Here is a 12,856-nt window from a genome sequence, read left to right as displayed (position 1 = left end):
CCCAGAAGACGGGCCTGCGCTTAGCTGGAGCTCCCCGGTTAGTGCTCAGGGGAGATGGGGTCCGGGAGCAGGAAACTGGGGCGGGAAAGGCGGCAGGGAGTTTTTAGGAAAAGCCTGCCAGCTCTCCCTTTCCCCTCCGCCGCCAAAACGCTCGCCACCTCCTCCAGGCCACCCGCCGGCCCGGCACACAGGCAGCTCTCCCGCGCCGCCCTCCGGGCAGGTGTACCGGGGCTGAGGTGAGGTGAGGTGAGCCGACCCCCTCGCTGTCCCGCCGGGGGCGGGGGTCGGGGCGGCCGCGTACCATGGAGCCGTGGCCTGCCCCGGAATAGGGGGTCCCGGGGGCCGTACCCTCCCGGTGCCTGCGGGCCGTGCCCCCTTCCGCAGCACCCCCGTGGGCGCGGACGGGGCGGGGAGAAACCCGACCCCTGCCGCCTGGGAAGGGAGAGGGGCTGCCGCTGCGCGGGAGGAGGCGGCGCGGCCCAGCGACTCCCCCATCCGGAGGGGATACCCCACCCCGGGCTGCGGGGAGGCCGCCCGGCCCGGCCCGGCTTGGCCCGCCGGTAGCAGAGGCGGCGCAGGGCGCGGGCTGCCACCGTCCCAGGGCAGGGCAGGGGCGGGGGTGCGGCGCTGCGCTGCGCTGCCCTCTCGCCGAGCGGGAGAGCGGAGCGAGGCGGGAAGCCGGCGCCGGGCGCCCGTCTGCCTCTGGCCGGCCGGAGCCATGCGGAGCTGTGGAAGGGCGAGGGGGGCTGCGGGCTGGGCCGCCCCGCTGCTCCTGCTGTGGCAGTGCCTGCCGACGGCGCGGCCCTACAACGTGGACACCCAGCACCCGCTGCTCTTCCGGGGGGGCAACGGGACCCTCTTCGGGTACTCGGTTCTCCTGCACCGCCACGGCGAGGAGAGATGGTGAGTCCCCGGCCGGGCCGCCCCCGTGGGGGCCCGTTCCGCCCGTCGCGCCGGCTCCTCCGGCCGCGGCCCCTCACGCTGCTGTCTCTGCCCCACAGGCTCGTGGCGGGCGCCCCCCGGGCCAGCTGGCCCGCCAACAGCTCGGTGGCCAACCCCGGGGCCATTTTCCGGTGCCGGATCGGGAGGAACCCCCGCGGGCGGTGCGAGCAGCTCCAGCTGGGTGAGTCGGCGGCGGGGCGCGGGCGGGGAGACCCCGGCGCTGGGCCGCGGAGGGGCCGGGGTGGGCGGCGGCGAGCGGCAGGGGTGTCCCCGCCGGCGGCGGGACGGGACGCTGCCTTCAAGGCTGCGGGCGATTTCTTCTGGGTCCTTTCCAGATTAAACTGGCGTTTACCTCTCGCTAAAGGGCGAGATCGACGTTATCGCCGAAGAGCAGCAACGGTAGCACCTTTTTTTCTGTAGACAGGAAGAAATGCACCAAAACTTGGTTTGGAGAAGTCGCGTGTGACAGCTCCCGTTCCCACAGTTTTCTTTCGCACCTTTCAGCACCCAGTTCAAAAGCCTCGTGCGCGTTTCTGTCTGTCTCTCGTACTTCTCAGCAGAAAGCTAATTCAGCTTTCAGAGCAGAGGGCGAATGTAATTAGCTCAGAGATGGGGGATGGAAGTATGTGCCTAAATCATCTTTCCTTCTGCAAAGCCTTCCCTTCGTAGAAGTCACCCTAAAGTAACTCTGAGCCACAGTCAACTTGCAGATGGGTTCTCCCTGCTTGCAGATTTGTTGAAAAACTGAGTTTCAGGGGAACAAAGCTATTTTTGGCTGAATGAATTTTTCCAGCTGCTGCATTTAACCTAACTCCTCTCTACCTCCCCAGTCCCCATGCTTGGAGGTGTAACTGGATGCAATTATCCAACTTCCAGGTGTTTGATACTTGTTAAAAAGGAGAGCACTTTGCAATGGGTTACGGTTAATATGCATGAACTGCTTTGGGCTCTGTTCTTGTCCCCCTTGCATACAGTGCCATTCACTCTGTCCCTATGCTATGCATAGAAAGCTTCCTGAACTTTCTATCCTGCTGTGACCGAGACCATGCGATCCGTTAAAACTATGAACTTGCTGCCCAGTAAGGATAAGAAGCGCGGGAAAGGGTTTTCAAAATATTTGAAACCAGTGAAAGCAATAGCGCACCATGAACTGAAGGGCTTTCAGGGCAGAACGCGGCATTCTGTGACAACAATGTTAAAACAATTATTTCTCTACACATCTATGCATAACGCTTAGAACTGATGGGTTCTATCTATTTTTTTCCTATAGATAGAAATAAGAGTTATTTTTTGTAACTCAGCTACGAAAACCTAAGATACTTCAGTGGTGCTTTACTTGTAGCCACATAAGGAAAAGACAAGCAGTTGCTCATAGAAAGAACTGCAATTAAACTTATTCCAGCCCAAGTAGTTATTTTTCTTTTTCTTTTTTTTTTTTTTTGAGTAATTTCATTCCTGTATTAGATCTATTGAAAAATGATATATAACAAAGAGCTTTTTTCTCCAACTGCTTGTTTGTAAGAGGAGGCTTGCAAAAGTCAAAGAAGTCAACTAAAGTGGTGAAATAGCATATGCTAAGAGGCAATAAACCCCTACTCCTGTATTGGAGGTAAAAATAGTCCTTCACTGCGTGGGGGAAGGAAAGGAGGGGAAGGGTAGAAAGTTTCAGGTTCTTTGAAAACTACGTACATCTGCAGTACTTCTCAACTTACACATTTAGTCAGTGGAGAAACAAAAGCTCTAACGAAGTATCTTGATGGGCTTTTCCTCAGTAGCTTAGTGGATTCTAAACAAAATGATGCAACAGGTGAATGAAAATGTTCATGTGATTCCAAAGGCTTAATTTAATACAGCTTCTATTTCCAGGTCTAGAGGCTGCGGGTTACACAATGATGTTTATGGTCTTGTCCTGCATTTTTAAAAACAGTGATACCACAAGAGATTTTTGCAAAACATTTGTTTCCCTTAGTGTTAGATGACATATTTACATCACTAATGTACGTCTACAGTATTTCTGAAGTTAAATAGATACTGAAAAGAAGTGCTCTATTGTAAAACAGGTCAATAAGGTCAATGAAGAAGCCAAAGGCGGCTGTGGTGCATGGGATGTAAATGAAGTAGGATAGTATTTGAGGTTTGTTAAGCCTCTGCCATCCTGCCGAGCGGTCACAGAAATACACAAGGGAACTTGCAATTGCAAAGCTGAACTTAATTATCTCTTGTCTAACTCATTCAGGCTGTCAGCAACTTTTGCACATAATGGTTTTATCGACGCTGTGTCTGTCAGTCAGTGACCTCCTCATTTTTCTGCTTGGATTCTTGCCAGTTGACAAGTTTGGGTTCTGATCTCGTAGAATAGGGTAATTTCCGTTGAAAAATGTGCAGAGATATATTACGTTGCTGGGACAGGCAAATTGAGAAATAGCTATTTCTATCTTAAATACTTGAATTCACATTTCTTTCAGTAAATGAATCTTTGAGGTAATAATTTTCTAATTGTGAGTCATAGAAATGTAGAGGTGACAACAGGCAATAGAAGTGGGTTTTTCCAAATGTTGGGCCTCTGTAATAAATGGATGTGAATTACTTAGATACATAAATATGTTAAAACACTTTGTTTCTATTTTTCACTAAAATAGCCTTGAAACTCTCATAACGAATTAATGAAGGATTCATGCACAACTAGGGAGCCTCTGATCACACAAAACTGCTGTTGTATTTTTTTATGTCACACGTTCCTATTTGCTTCCTCAGTAGAGAAAGAGTTGCTGGGAATACTCCTGTGCTGCAGTCATCCCAGCATCTGGAAATAACTCATACTTTAGAGAATTTTAATGTTGTTCAAGGTGTTGCAGGGGCCTGGGCTGGTTTAAGAGTTGAGAGGAGCCATGAGATACACTGCCATGAGATACACTAGCAAATCTTTGTCTTCCTAGCCCCTCACTGGCACTTTTAAATCTCTCTCTGATTACTGAATAGAGGAGTAATGTTTTGAGAGTTTCTTTTCTAGTTCTATTACTTCTGTCAATGGTGTCAAGTATTCTAGACTGCTGATTTATTTGTATTTGGTCTATTTTTAAACGATGACTTATGTCAGATGCAGAGGCTTGTAATCAAGCTCTAGGTACAAATACAAAATACAATGCTTCAGGTTTATTATTTGGAGCACTAAGTGTTTGTCTTCTACCAGTCTTCCTAGTCTTTTGAATTTCAAGGCCTTGCCCACGTCAGTTTGGGGTAGTCATAGATTATTGCGGAGGGATTTGCACAAAGTTCTTTAGGTGTTTTGACCTTTAGATGTTTTGGACTTGCAAAACATTACAGAAATTCTTCAACAAAATTGCTCTCAGATTTGAAACAGAGTGATTCATTGGCTAAAAATACAGAAAACAATTTATAAAACTTGCCATGAAGTCTAAAAAAAAAAAAAAAAAAGTTTTAACTACGAAGGTACACAGTAAACTCAGTGCATGTTGTTTAACATAAGGCCAGAAAGCTTTGCCTGCAGTTTCAGCCTTCCACCCTTCCTTTAAGTCCCTGCTACAATTAACCTATGAACAAATTGCCCTCTAGCTCCCCCAGCTGAATCATTACAATGGAAAAGTGAACAGTTAATGGTTTTCCCCAAGAGGCTGACCTGTGTTTGTTCAACTTTGATTTCACTAAGTTTTGCCTGTGGTGGTTTTGCTTTTTGATCTCACTTGCATTGCTCATACCCTGCCAGTGATCTCCTTTGAAATAGCCATAATATTCCAAGAAAGACAGGACCTTCTGGACCTAGGTCTGTTACAGAATTAAGGAAACAGCTGGCACTTAACTAAAATGTTTTGGGTAGAAGTGGTTTGAGGGATGTAAGAGGGATAAGACCTATGAAATCTGTGGAAAGAGAAAAGAGTGCCCTGGATGAATGAAAAAGAGTCTGATGAGGCCCTGACATCTAGGAGGAGGATATCAGAAGGCTTGCCATCTTTGCGGTAGACTTCATAGTTTTAATCAATTAGCAATAGGACCAGAGGAGTTCTGGGAGGATAAAAAGGATCACGGGAGGCTGCTGTGCATGGAAAGCACTGGAGCAAGTTATATAAAACTGGTTTCTCAGATGACATTGCAAACATCTGTATTAGAGTCCTTGAGGCCAAAGCTAGAAGTGGCTTTATAAGTTGTGACCTTATTTATATGCGATTGTGCTGTTTCTGTGGATGCGTGCAGCGGGGATTATAGCAGAAGTGTATCTTCCAGCTGTGTAATGTACACAGGCTGGGCAATTACTTATCTCTTGGTGACTTTACAACAGCACGTGCTCCTTTTCCCTGAGGCAACCAAGCTGCTGTGTCCTCTTGAGCGTATGCAGTGCTGCTCTGTTGCTTGTGCAGAATACAGCATTTTCTCTTCTCATTCAATAAAGCTTTTATAATGTCATACCCTGAGCAGGGACTCATCACAGTGTCTGGGATGTCAAGCTCACGCTTCTCTCGCCCACAAAGGCCTGCCATTTCCAAGGTGGTTGAATACTTGCCAGTCAGAGAAAGAGAGCAGACATAAGATAGCAGGTCAGCAGAGGGCCAAAGTGAACCTGAATCAAGAACATATGCTGGAGCCAAGGAAAAGGGGAATACCTCCAAGGAGCACGAAGGAATGGTGGTGCTTTTTCTTGTTACGGACTTCTGAAATAGGCACAGGAATGAAGCACTGAGATGAGCAAAACTTCCTCTTATCTCTCACATCATCATTACCTGGTCTTGTTTCACTTTCTGACAGAAAGTCCCAGAAAGTCTCTTGAGATCTAAATTTATGATACTGGTCTTCTCCATTTCTTCCATTTCCTGCAAATCCACATACACTATAAAACAAGTCCCAGATAAGTCATTGTCATAAGAGGACGGAAAGCATTGCTAGAAGGGAGTTACCAGAAGTGCCTTTTCTGATTTAAAGGAGGATTAATTCTTACACGTGGGAGTGTAATGGAATTTTGTTTTCTGAGGAGATTTCAATCAGATTAACATGCTCTATAATTCATGCAAACCATGGAAATGTCTCCCTTAGGAAGTGAGGAGTTCTACATGACATAACTCCAAAATTAAATTCCAAAAGTAAATTCCAAACTTGTGTCTGAAAATGGTATGTATTCAGTACCTGGAAGTTCATGTCACTGACATTAGCCAAGTAGGAGAATTCAGAAGCTTATTGTTTAAACCTCAGTAACTGACAACCTGCAGAAAAATAAACTTCTTTTTAGTATATTTTTAAAGTAAGGCATTTTACTTCGTGCTTGTCTTGGAGTAAGAGCCCACATATTGTTAATTACAAGATGACCTACAGGAATTATTAAATTACAGTAATATAAAATCTCTTGGCCCAGAGACAATTGAATGTGATGTTATTGTGAGCGCTAAGGTTGGTTCCTGTTTACTTGGATTTTGCATGCTATTTCCTTGCTATCTTAGGGAAAGGCACATGGGGGAGGAAGTGGTAAAGAAGAGAAGAAGGAGGGTCAGATGCCTTTTGATCCTGTGAAGGGTGTTGCTTTTGGAAGAAGGTAGAGCACAGTTGCGGTGCGCAGGGTGTGTCGTCCTCTCTGCAGTATGGTGGGGGGCTCCTGACTGCACTACTCTGGTCTGTCCATTGGAGCAGGGAGAAAGCGTGATGTTTGGAAAAAGTGGAGAGGTAATATGGAAGTAGAAGAAATCAAGGCTCCAGCAGTTTCTTCAGACAAATGTCAATTGCTAGGCCTGTCACAAAACAGTAGGCAACAAGCTCTGAAATAAGGATGGATGTTGGGTTTTATTCCTACAGATGCTTCTCCTGACATTTTCTTACCATGTGATAAAGAATTATCTTGATTCCATTAATCTGGTATTTTCTCTCAAAAAGTCCATGACATCCTAGGTATAGAATCATTTAAGTCAGTGTTGGTTGTGAGAATGTACGTAGCAAAGCCCACAGTCATTCATCTTTCTCCTGGCTACTAAATAGACAAGGTGTATCCCTTTATCCTGTTTCCATACTTGATCAATATTGTGTAGTTGTATGTCCTGTAAAAGGAATTCAGCAAGTTCACTAAACTGGGAGTTTATTTATTTAAACTCTCTAATGCATTGGACAGTAATAAGTTTCAGCTCTGGTGCGAGCGCAGTTTTGGGGGGGTGTTGATTTATGTGTTTTCCTCTCAAACCATGTCCCCATCAGCACTGCTACTCTGTGATCTGTATTGGCGCCCTCTTCTGGGTAACTAAACCCCTTAAACCTCAAAAGTTTCAGGTTTGCCAGTAACTGCATTGAATCTGGGAAAGTCTTAAAAATTATGCAAAAGAGCTTGTTCAAATGACCTGATGTGTTTCCTTATTTTATAAGAAGTTTTTTCATAGACCGTGTCGTGCTGATGCATAGAAAATAGTGGCTCAATAATTTGGTTAATGCTTATTTATACAAACATCTTACAAATGAAAAGCTTGCTTTCTATAACTTAGAACACTTTTAAATGTGTAGCTTCTCCTTACTATGGATACCACTGCTGCTTTCTAGAAGGAAGCAAATATTTGCTAACTTGGCAATACTGTAGCCTTTTGGGGGAGTTAGAAGAAATTTCACTATGTTCTCTAAGGTTTTAAAAATTAACTCTCCTTAAGAACAAAAACAAAGAGCTGCTGCTAAATAATTGCAACAGTGCAAGGAGTACACAGGACATGCGTGCATAATGATCTGACATCCCCAGTAGAGACTGCAGTTATACACCCTTTATTTGATAGCCATTTGCAATAGAGATCATTTTAAGGTCTGCTACCAATAGATATGTAGTTGGAGAGATGCTTGCTTTAGGCTAGAGTTTAGGTAGCACTCACGGGTATTACTTGTGTTTCTTATGAACTTTTAGGCTGAAGAACACGTGCAAAGCCAGCCCTTCGTCAGATTGAGTGTAATGTCACTTTCTATCTTAATTTCAATAATGATCGAGAAGCCAATTCTCACTGCCAACCTATCATGTTCAGAACCAGTATGCTCGCTTTGGCTACGTGCAGTTGTACCTTTGTTCAAGAAGAAAGTGAAAAGTCTGCGTGACCTGTGTAAGACAGAGACAGAGGTCAGGTCCACCAAACCTGAGTTACTGCAGTCTCCCTGTAGGGTTCTTGGGTGCTCCTGTTACCAACCACATGGCCCTTCAGCTTGTCCCCCTGTTCAGAGCATTGGTCTTTGTGTCCTAGGCAACCCCAATGGAGAGAGCTGTGGGAAGACTTGTTTGGAAGAGCGTGATAATCAGTGGCTGGGTGTCAGCTTATCGAGACAGCCAAAAGAAAATGGATCTATCGTTGTATGTATTAACCGCTGGAGCTGCGTGTCTGTTTGTCAGACTGCCTTCACCTTTCTTATGCTTCTGTGTCAAACGTCATGTTTGTTTTTTATCCATAGGCTTGTGGACATAGATGGAAAAATATCTTTTACATAAAAAATGAACACAAACTCCCATACGGTATTTGTTTTGCCGTCTCTTCTGATTTTCGAACTGAACTGAGCAGAAGAATATGCCCATGCTATATAGGTAAGCGGAATGCTTGGGTCCTTTGTAGGGAAGGGCAAGATACATAATTGCATGGTGTGGAGTTTGTGAAGAGCCTGTGTTGCTCTGAGCAGGCTTTCTGCAGCCAAAGGTTTGAAGATTGAGTGCTGGTGATACGAGCCCAACTTATGATGTAAATTTGTTAGCAAGGTGTTTATCACTTCAAAGAAAAGCTGCTTTCAACAGGCAAAAAGTTAGTTTAAATAGGGCATCAGAATACTTGCTCCTTGGACTGGATCACTGAAGGATGTGTGCTTCTCAAAAATAGGCCAGTAGAGGACATCCTTCCTTCCTTTACTCTGTCATTTGCTTGCTCTGCTCAGGAGAGTGCCTCACAGCAGAGCAGCATTAATACCTGCACGTGATTGTTGCCGTCCACTCCTTAGCCTTTGATACAAAGCTGCTGTGGTTCCTTGACACAGTGTGTGTCCCTGTCCTTACTTCCCTCCTGCCAAGGCCGCTGCTGTGGTGTGAAACCTTCAGTGGTCCTTCCTCAGAGGACTGCAGGAGCAGAATAAGAGTCAAGACCTGAAGCTATCAAACAAGTCCATCGCTGCCTTCCCTTTCATACCTCCCTCCCATCCAGGAGAACGATCTCGTGACCCTGGCCCTCGCCAAAGCAAGGAAGAGCTGACTATCTGGCCTCTCCATGCAGACGGATAGAGTAACGCCATCAAACATCCTGCTGCTGGCTTCGGACACTGTTACAAGCGTTGGTGAAATCATGCTTTTATCTTCGTTGACTTTTTAAGTGAACAAATCTATGGATGAGATGAAAGGAACCCTGATAGGAGGCAGTTAGCAAAGAAAAGCAGGAAAACAGAGCTGGGAGAGTTGGATGCAGAGGCAACCACTAAGGATGATAGATACCAATGTGTCTAAGATAGCCATAACACAAGCCCTTCAGAGCACTAGTGGAGCATCGGGGCAACTCCTATCAAGATACATAAGCCTGTCAATCAGATTATGTCTGAATTATACAGAGTGGAAGAGAAGAGTTAAGCTTATCTAGCTGTGCTGCTCAAACTATTTGTGCTACTTCATTCATGGAACAATTTAAAAAGAAAAGTATAGCCTTTAAAGTCACAAGATTTCAAAGGAAGCTATGATCAAGCACTGCTTTGAGTTTGTTACAATATTATATTGAAGCTAAAGGCTATACAGTGGAAACCAGTGTTTTTAGTTTTATTACAGAACTGAAAACCAATGTGTTGTTTTGGTTTTTTTTAACTTGTCTCAACTTCTCTTGAAGACCTGGTAACAAATTCTGAAACTACATGCTTCTCATCCTTTTTAATATTTCTTGCCCATTCCCAGATCATGTGCGAAAGTTTGGAGAAAACCATGGGTCATGCCAGGCTGGAATGTCTAGTTTTTACATTGAGGTGAGTATTAAAGAAACCAAACTTCTCTCTCTCTCTATATATATATACTTACATATATGTATACATACATAAAAGTGTATATGTAAATGCAAACATTAACACTGTCTTTTTTTGTGGGAAGGGAAAATCAGACTTTTCCCATTTCTTTTTAATTGAATCTTGGTAAGACTTGAATGATAATTCCCAACTAATACTTTTACTTTTTATTCCCAAGAATACTTTTACACCTTACTAAATCCAAAATTGCTTTTAATCTGGAAAAAGAGCATTGAATATAACAGAGTATGAAGTTTTATTATTCGCTTTAAAGTAATCTGTTTAAGGTAACTTTAACACTAATAACACTTACCTTCTTGCTTTACAGGGTAATATTCTGTATTATTTTATCTCCATTTCACCCTAAGATTACGATTTCTAAAAAACTCTTTTGAGAAGAGAATATCCTGTTTGTTACTCTCTTTTAAGTTGTTCACAGCTCAAAGTTTATATATAACCATATTTTTAGAAAGTCTGAAAAATGTTGTCTGTGATCTAGTGGTAATCCCCCAGTACTGAGCCAGATGCATCTCCAATAGCATTTCACTGAGTTCACAGGAGATCTAAAGAAAAGCATTTGACTTGTTTTGCTTATATTCATGAATATTTAAATATGAATAACATGGGTTTGTTTTATTTTTCTTTTAGGACTTAATTATAATGGGAGCCCCTGGATCATTTTATTGGACTGGTTCTGTTTTTGTATACAACACAACTGCAAATACAATCCACGCTTATACAGATTCAAATAATCAAGTGAAATTTGGCAGTTATCTAGGTACTTAAAAATATTTAATACTTTACAAAAATATAAGTCAAAGAATTAGTTAAATAGCTGATCTCGAAGTGAGTGCACAGTGTTTATCAGTGCTTTCTTTATTAATCCCAGAAGCGACGGTTCTAAAGATTTGTTCTGATTTTGTTAAATATTATTTAATTATAAGGTTTCCTCTCTGTTCTTTTTACATGGAAGCTTCTCAAACATTGGCTTTCTGTTTTTATCATCTCTCCACTGAGTTTCTATCACTTCTTGATTTAGAAGGTAGAGGTGTGCTTCTGGTTAGCAATGGTTTGCACTTCACTCTTAAGTCTGAAATGCTGCCAAGGGCTTTCATAGCAAAAGACATAATGATTTCACATATAACAGAAATATGAAAAGTTGGTTACAGTGAAAGCTGCAAGGAAACAAGTCTTAATTGCATTGTCAATAAGGGGAAGTATGCTATGATCTTAAGAGACAGACTTGCCTCCGGTTGTGATTTTTTTTTTTTTTTAATTTTTTTTTTTAATTCCAACCATATCTTGGTCTGGATACATGGGAAGGCAAACCTTATCAACAAATGTCTGCAAAGCAAGCTATGAAGCTCCTACTCATGTACCTATATCCAAGTAATTAGCTGGATTTAGTGCTAGAATTTATAGGGGTTTATGCCACAACCATCAGCAGCTTCAGTTTTCTCACTACACACTAAGAAAAGCTCATCTGTCCTTCCTGAACTCCTGAGCAAGAATATTTTTGCCTGTGACCATTGGTTTTTGCATTTTCCCATTCATAGATCTGGTTCACGTGGATAAACTTTTCCTGTTTCTGATTTCACTCTTTTGACAATAGGAAGCAGGCATACGTTATGAAATAACTGTTAGAAATACAAAGCGACTAACACTTCAGAATTCAGTAATGAGCCTTGCAAAGGCTGCAGTTGGGCTCTGCGAGAAAGTCAAGCAAAAGAGATGCTGGGTGGTAAAAGGTGATCAGATACCCAGATCACTATGGTTAACCAGTAACGTTTCTAACCTTTCATAGGACAAATGAAAAACTTCAGAAAATGCTTGCTCCAGCTTTCCAGTAACAATCAGCAGAAAAAATATTGCACCTGTCTGAGGAAAAAAGCTCATTCCAGATATCTGCTCCTATAAGAGTAAGAATTTCTGTAACGAATGAGTCAAGTCATCGATAGCCAAAAGCCGGATATAGGCAAATGGGTAAAAGCTTGCATAAGGACTGTGCTGGGGAGGGTGCAGGGAAAGCCTTCCTGCACATGTGTAGTCTCTTCTAGTTCTCTTGGCCATCCAGGACATGAGATCAGCTGGAGTTTGATTCACAAACACTTTCCAGTGACCTGGTGCAACCATAACAGCCAGCACGCTAGCTTGACAGAGCCATGTGTCCTCTAATCTTGCCCTTTCTACAGGAAAGTGAAAGCCAAGACATTGGCTCATCTGTGTGTCTCTACCGTAGCAGCTGTGATAAACCTTAAATTTTGCATTATTCTATGCTACTTAAACCTCCACTTCATTCCCTCATAATAATATATAATGTGGTTGAAAGAATGTAAAGGTACCTTCCTTCCCCTCCCTCAGCTTCTGCTCTGTCCCATCTTTGCCATCTTAAAGCCAAAATCTATTTAACGTTAATTCTGCTACCAAAGATTTTTTTTTTTTTTTTTTTTTTTTTTTTTGGAAGACTGAGTTTGCCTCTCCCTTAAATGAACAAAAATATCCTTACCAAGTGGTGGAAGTATATTGTGACCAGAGTGTAATTCAAGCATATGACTAGATAATTATCTACTTACACTATCCTTCTTCTGGCAGGGACTGAGAAGTTGGCTTCTTTATTTACATTTTTCATTAAACTGTCAAAGAGTAATAATGAACAAATTAGAGTTTGCAGGAAGAGTATGCAAAAGTATCGTAACATTTTCCATAAGTTCGAAGAAACAAAGCTGTTTAAGTACCAGACAATTAAAAGAAAGAAGTTAGAAAGAGAAGCTGGTAATACATAATGTTTGGTAGTATTTCCTTGACTACTTCAGAGTATCTTGGACATTAATAACTGACTTCTTTAAAAGGAATTAGATAAGACAGTCAGTCTTTCAAATCAGCTGGGCCTGATGAAAGAGTAACCTTAGACACTTAAACTGCCTTAAAGAAATCACAAAGT

At 43.0% G+C, this 12,856-nt stretch overlaps 1 protein-coding gene across 1 annotated transcript in view; it reads left to right on the top strand.

The window, feature by feature from the left end:
• The first annotated feature begins 718 nt into the window (after positions 1–718).
• Positions 719–12,856, top strand: part of ITGA4 (integrin subunit alpha 4) — a 38,595-nt gene continuing 26,457 nt past the window's right edge. The window contains exons 1-6 of the mRNA XM_076342488.1: positions 719–903; positions 1,002–1,123; positions 8,142–8,248; positions 8,347–8,476; positions 9,812–9,879; positions 10,564–10,693. Coding sequence (XP_076198603.1) covers positions 719–903; positions 1,002–1,123; positions 8,142–8,248; positions 8,347–8,476; positions 9,812–9,879; positions 10,564–10,693 — 742 coding nt within the window. The remainder of the gene's footprint in view (positions 904–1,001; positions 1,124–8,141; positions 8,249–8,346; positions 8,477–9,811; positions 9,880–10,563; positions 10,694–12,856) is intronic.

This window comes from Aptenodytes patagonicus, chromosome 6 (assembly GCF_965638725.1).
Source record: "Aptenodytes patagonicus chromosome 6, bAptPat1.pri.cur, whole genome shotgun sequence".
Lineage (NCBI taxonomy): Eukaryota > Metazoa > Chordata > Aves > Sphenisciformes > Spheniscidae > Aptenodytes > Aptenodytes patagonicus.
This window is presented reverse-complemented; position numbering and strand designations above follow the sequence as displayed.